General features: G+C 35.0%; 1 protein-coding gene across 4 annotated transcripts in view; it reads left to right on the top strand.

The window, feature by feature from the left end:
• The first annotated feature begins 1,717 nt into the window (after window positions 1-1,717).
• LOC121394257 (muscular LMNA-interacting protein-like) overlaps window positions 1,718-6,000 on the top strand; it is a 131,846-nt gene continuing 127,563 nt past the window's right edge. For 3 of the 4 annotated variants that reach the window (XM_041564727.1, XM_041564726.1, XM_041564725.1), the window contains exon 1: window positions 1,718-1,885. In XM_041564727.1, the coding sequence (XP_041420661.1) occupies window positions 1,823-1,885 (63 nt within the window). In that variant the 5' untranslated portion in view covers window positions 1,718-1,822. The remainder of the gene's footprint in view (window positions 1,886-6,000) is intronic. The other variant, XM_041564728.1, reaches the window with a different exon arrangement.

The following is a 6,000-nucleotide window of genomic DNA, read 5'->3' as shown; positions in this document are numbered from 1 at the left end:
ACTCTCAAAGTAATGCTGCTCTGAGTCCTCTGTCAAAATAAACACAGCATTTCTTTCCTTTTATTGTGTACATATGGGCTTCTGTATCAGACTTCCTGTTTGCAGCATAAACCTCCTTGTCCCAGGCATGAGCATGCTCAGTTTGCTCCTCTCCCCCTCCCTCCTCCCATCCCTGCTGTAATCTGACCTCAGAGCTGTAAGTGAGCAGGGAGGGACTCAGGCAGGAAGTGATGTCACACAAAGCTTATATGGCAGCTTCTATCCTAAACAAACAGAGACAGTGTCTAGAGCTGTTAACTCAGGTATGGTAAAGCATTCTGAAGAATAAATATAGTGTTCTAGCTTGCACTATTGTGGCTAATCTGTTGCCAATAAACAGTCTTAGAGCTTTCCTTCTCCTTTAAGCCCAATACATCAGGATAGGGTTTCAGTGATTTGCCAGAAATGAGACGTCTAACCCCAAAATCACAAAATTACTCTCCCCAGCCCCCTCCTATCTAAGGAGCTGTCCAAGCACTGTGAAGAAATTAGCAATGTGGGGGCCTTTCTTTCCTATGAAGAACAGTAGCATATTGCAGCTTTTCTAACAATATAGGGAAATGTATCTCCTTGCAGAGAAAAAAATTCCTTAACTGCAATGTAATTCTACTCCATAGTTTGCGTCGGGCTATCCTTTATAACACATTTCAGCAGGCCCTGCATCGAATGTACTACTGAAAAAAGCCTATTATCTTTCTGTTTTCAAAGTTTAATTTGCTTTAACACAGTTTCCCTGATTTTACATTTTCAGGGACTGAAGAAAATTACAAAATTAGGGTTCATATGAATGCCAAGAAATGTATTCCTGGCATTCAAGTGCCAATAATTTCATCAATAAAGTGAAACCTTTTCCCTAATACTGCACTACTTAATACAATTATTTCAAATTTTTTTCCAGGCACTATAGTATCAATTTAATATAAAACAGCTATAGCTAAAAAACTACTCGGAAATGGAATATGGATTGTTTTAATTCTAGACAGAGGGTTTTTGGTGATATTCTTCATGTATTAGGCATTTTCTTTCTTTATATAATTTAAATTATATTTCTCACATGAAAGCCTGACCCTGGTTTCCTTAAACAAATTTCTCAACAATATGAAAAATACTAGGATTATAATGAAGGACTCTTGCTAACAATTTCCTCTCTATTATACAAAACCAGATATTGCAATTTCCTTTTTTACAAATAGAAAACCACATGAACATTTAAAAAAAAAGAAAAGTAATTGGTTGTAGATTCCAATTATATGCTTTTTATGAAAACATTTTCTTGTGCAAGTCTATGCCATTTTTGAGTCATTGTTTTAGAAGTCCTTTACCTTGTTTTAAAATCTAAAACATGCAAAGATCTTCCCGCTGAGAATTTCTGTATATAAGTTTTTACTTTCAGGACTAAATAGGGTTAAAACAAACTTCTGTTATAGACAATATTAGATTTTGTATTTTAAAAATGTATCCTACAGTTTTTTCATTCAGACAGTAAGGTACGGTGGCATTGGTTATTGTATACACAGTATAACATAATATATTCTTTCCCTGCAAATGGAAATACAGCATTAATAGCCAGCTTGGAGCTACAGGAATTGTTATCTGAAGCCAGCTGCTTGCTTTCTCCAGGGAAGACTATTTGCGAGTTTAGGAGACCTATAAATGGAAAGTTGAGTTAACGAGAAGTTATCTGTAGGGCAGACTGAGAGTGTATTGCCGTAGACTGAAGGGAACTGTGGTTTCCAGCTAGTCAGAAGATGGTATTAATTTACCAAGGATCTGTCTCTGGTTTATGGATTTAGAAAGACATAAAACAGAAATCCCCTCAAACAAGACTTTAAGAAAGAAGATTATGGTAAGAGAGACATCACTTTCCTTTATTCAGATACTAGAGTCAAGCGAAACAGCTGTTTGGCTTCATGAAACATGTTTTTAGTTTTATGTCAGTGACCTTGACTTTATACGTTTACCAACAAAGTGGCTTGAACAGTGTGACTAATCCAGAAAATTTATACTGAAATAATGAAATGTATATGTCGTACTGGAGTCATGCCATTATAATGCTTTGTGTATTACATTTTACTTACTTAGGCTTGTATTTGGCATTTTAATGTTTTTATGAATTAAATAAAATGTAAATAGGATGTAAACAATTATAGACCAGTTATATGGCAAAGTGGGAACCAGAAAGAAGCATAATTAACCAGAACCAGTTTTCTTGTCTTCATGCATGATAAAAAGACGTTCAACCATTGAGACTCGTATTTTTAAAGATAACAAGGATGTTTTTGACGGGACAAAACATGTCAGTAAACTATTTGTCCATGAAAATGAAATTAACTGTAAAATGTTTACAGCAAATGTAAGATATATATTCATAAATGGCAGCTTGTTTTTGACAGGGCTGCTCAAAATTCTAGGCCCAAATCACAGTGCAAGTCAGTTTGCTTTTTTCTATGAAAGAACACAGCGTAATGATTTCTTAGGCATTCCTTAGTGAGACGGCCAAGGATTAACTAACTGAATATCCCCAAGAAATAGTGATATTCCAATTAAAGTACTTCTAAAAGTATCTATCTATCAATCAAATTGTTTTATCTATATCCTAGACTTATGATGTCTGCAACACAGAAACATAAAATGACTTTTGCAAGGTCGCAACACTGGCGTCATACCAAGTTCACACACCAGTATCTTTACATAACATATTTTATTTCCTGTATCAAAGTGCATTTTGTCTCATTTTCAGTTTATGAAAAAATGATCGTTTAATCTTTTATTTAATATTCGGTTGTAGAAAAAGTGCATAAGCATCCTCTTCTAGAAATATAATCTTTTTTAGACAGGCATCCAGTCTCCACAGACTGAAAGGAAGAAAGGGTACTTGTATGAACCATTTCCCAACCCCCTTAGACTCACAAGGCACATGTAGGTATGCAAATGAGGGGAACATAGTGCAATTTCAAGTGCAGCCCCCATGTATTTTTGTCCACAATGCAGAGTTGTTTCCAAGAATTCTGCCATCATTAAGGGGCCGATTCACTATGGGTCGAATATCGAGGGTTAATTAACCCTCGATATTCGGCTAGGAGATAAAATCCTTCGACTTCGAATATCGAAGTCGAAGGATTTAGTGCAGATAGTTCGATCGAACGAACAAAGGAATATCCTTCGATCAAAAAAAGTTGCCAAGCCCCGAGATGGCGAACTAGGGGGTCGAAGTTTTTTTTAAAGAGACAGTACTTCGACTATCGAATGGTCGAATAGTCGAACGATTTTTACTACGAATCCTTCGATTTCGAAGTCGTAGTCGTAGTCGAAGGTCGAAGTCGAAGTAGCCCATTCGATGGTCGAAGTAGCCCAAAAAAAACATAGAAATTCGAAGTTTTTTACCTTCGAATCCTTCACTCGAAGTTAGTGAATCGGCCCCTAAGATATAAAGTAAAGATACACAGATTCCCAAAAATAAATGCTACTGTGCGTGCAATTTGGCAGAAATCGGATTAAATTGCACTAAATATTTTCAAATATCCCTCTGCTTTTGAGAAAATCTGTGCACCATCCTTTATGGAAAGCCGTGGGACTTCAAGTCTCAGAAGCCATCACTCCACAGTGGAATAAGGTAAGGGACAGGTTGCATAAATCTGTGGAATCAGGTATTTATATTTATTTCTGGAAGTGTTTATGCACATTTTCTACATAATCCACTCAAATGATCTCATTTTAAAAATGGGGCGGTATATCTTCCCTTTCTTTAATTCTTTGATCTGTATGTTAGTGGGTATTAAGAAAAGATTCCAATTCTCCTCCAGATCCTACACAAACTAATTTAGTTTCATGCTCAGTGGACTATATACAGTAGCTAAAAGCTGCATTTGTTCTTGTGCATCACTTATTGATCTATTGAGTCTTTCTATTGATTTTAGTCATGTGCGATTTCAGTCCATATCTTCTATGTGCACTTCTCTCTTGGAAATTATGCCATGTCATTTTGAACTGAAGTGGCGATGTAGCTGCATTTACTTTGCTATGTCTGTAATTAGCTGCAAATCCTCCAGTGTCAAATTACCAGACCGCAAACTGATACCCATTCCGAAACTCATAACTTAGGAATGACTATCATTCTGTGTGTTGTTTACAGAAAAAAATAGCTGTACGAAAGGTATGAGTGACTAATACATTTTAAAATAATTTTGGTAGTCATTTCTAGATTATTAGAGTTTGCACTTTATTATTTATTAATAAACAATTTAGAGAATAAAGAACTAATATGTGACTCACATATCCATCACATATACACAATGGAAACAGCTAAAATGTGCCTATACTTTCAGTAGAACAAATAATTAAATACATAGATACAATTATAATAAAGTGGCAATGTTATATAATAGTTTAAAAACAAAACAGGTTAAGTTGTTACATCTCTTTTATAAAAACTGAAAAATGCAGAATGCTTAGATAAAATGTCTATTGTCTAGACCTGTCATTAGACCCAAGCAAAATACAAATTTTTCTGCTTTATTCCATTAAACTGCATGGATGTGGTCCTTTGAACTTCAGATTTTCCCCATCATTGTGTTGTGCTTCAGTTCATTTACCAACAATAAGTTTGTGTGTAATAGATCTGTCCCTGGGTTAGCAGTATTTTTATTTTACATTATACTACAGTGATATGGCATTATTTTTTTTTTACAAAACACTCATTGGCATTTGTGCATGTGTCACTTTTTATTGCCGTAAAGTGATAATAGCAACTGTAAACAAAAACAAACTGAAGTGAGTGCACGTCTTGCATTTTAACTGGCGGACAGTCTATTCAGGGTTCCTTTTTTCCTGCCATTAAATTCATTTGCATAGGACTCAATTTATAGTAGCTTTCTTGCTGTGTTAATATCTTATTGATTTTTGCTTTTGCACTTTACCAGAAAAAGGGCCAGGATTTGTTGTATCGGTAAATACTGTACAAAGGGCAACTACATCAAAGTAAGCTTATGTTTAGTTAAAAATTGTACCTCTCCTGGATTTATCTTCTGGAAGCAGAGTCTGACACCCTACACCTTTTCATTTAAGTTGCTAACTAAAGCCCTTGATCCTCTCCTTGCTAAGTGCTGTTATGTAGGTCTCAGAACTCCATTGCGTGATTTTGACAGGGATTTTAGTCAAACATTTCCATCATGGCATTATACGTGCATACTTGCTCAAACAGTATTTCTCCAATACAAAATGAAACATTTATATTAAAAATAAAACTTATGAAACGCTATTGGAGTGTGCGAAGTGGTGGCTAAATTAGTTTTTAACATTGGTATGTTCAAGGTGACATAATCTATCTGCTTGTTTTATATGGGTGGTGTTGGGACAACAAAGACCAGCATGCTATAAAGTTTTGAGTTAAACAGTTCTATATATGACAACAGCTAGAGGCAAGGGCATGTTTGCCATTTTTTTAAAATGCATCAGACGCTTTAAAGGTACTGTAGTTTGCACATTCCGTTCCATTCTGTATTTAATTACACTGGTAGGTATTTGCTAACAGGTTTTACAGTATCATCTATGATGACATATATTGCTCTGAAAAAATATGGTTTTCGTAAAGAGAAATAACATGCAAGTAAACCTTATCTGAAATGACACATTTTAACATTGAAAGCACTGATTACCATTTTAGCAAAGCTTTAATTATGTAGTTCAATGCCAGTTTTTCTTTGGTGGGTCAAAATAAAAAATAGGAAAACATAAAGGGCATGTTAATTCGCTGTGCTAAAATAAGCTGTCATTGAAAATGTATGTTCTATCAGTTGACAACTGCATTCATCTTTATACTTTAAACTCTTTTCTGTCTCTGTTTCTTCTTCATCATCATCATCATTTATTTATATAGCTTCATGTGTTGCAAATCCTTCCAGCAGAAAAATAGCTCAGGCAAGAAATGCGAATATGTTTTAGAACAAAGCAAATCGTCCCAAA

Source organism: Xenopus laevis, chromosome 5S (genome assembly GCF_017654675.1).
Source record: "Xenopus laevis strain J_2021 chromosome 5S, Xenopus_laevis_v10.1, whole genome shotgun sequence".
In the NCBI taxonomy this organism is placed as follows: Eukaryota; Metazoa; Chordata; class Amphibia; order Anura; family Pipidae; genus Xenopus; species Xenopus laevis.
This window is presented reverse-complemented; position numbering and strand designations above follow the sequence as displayed.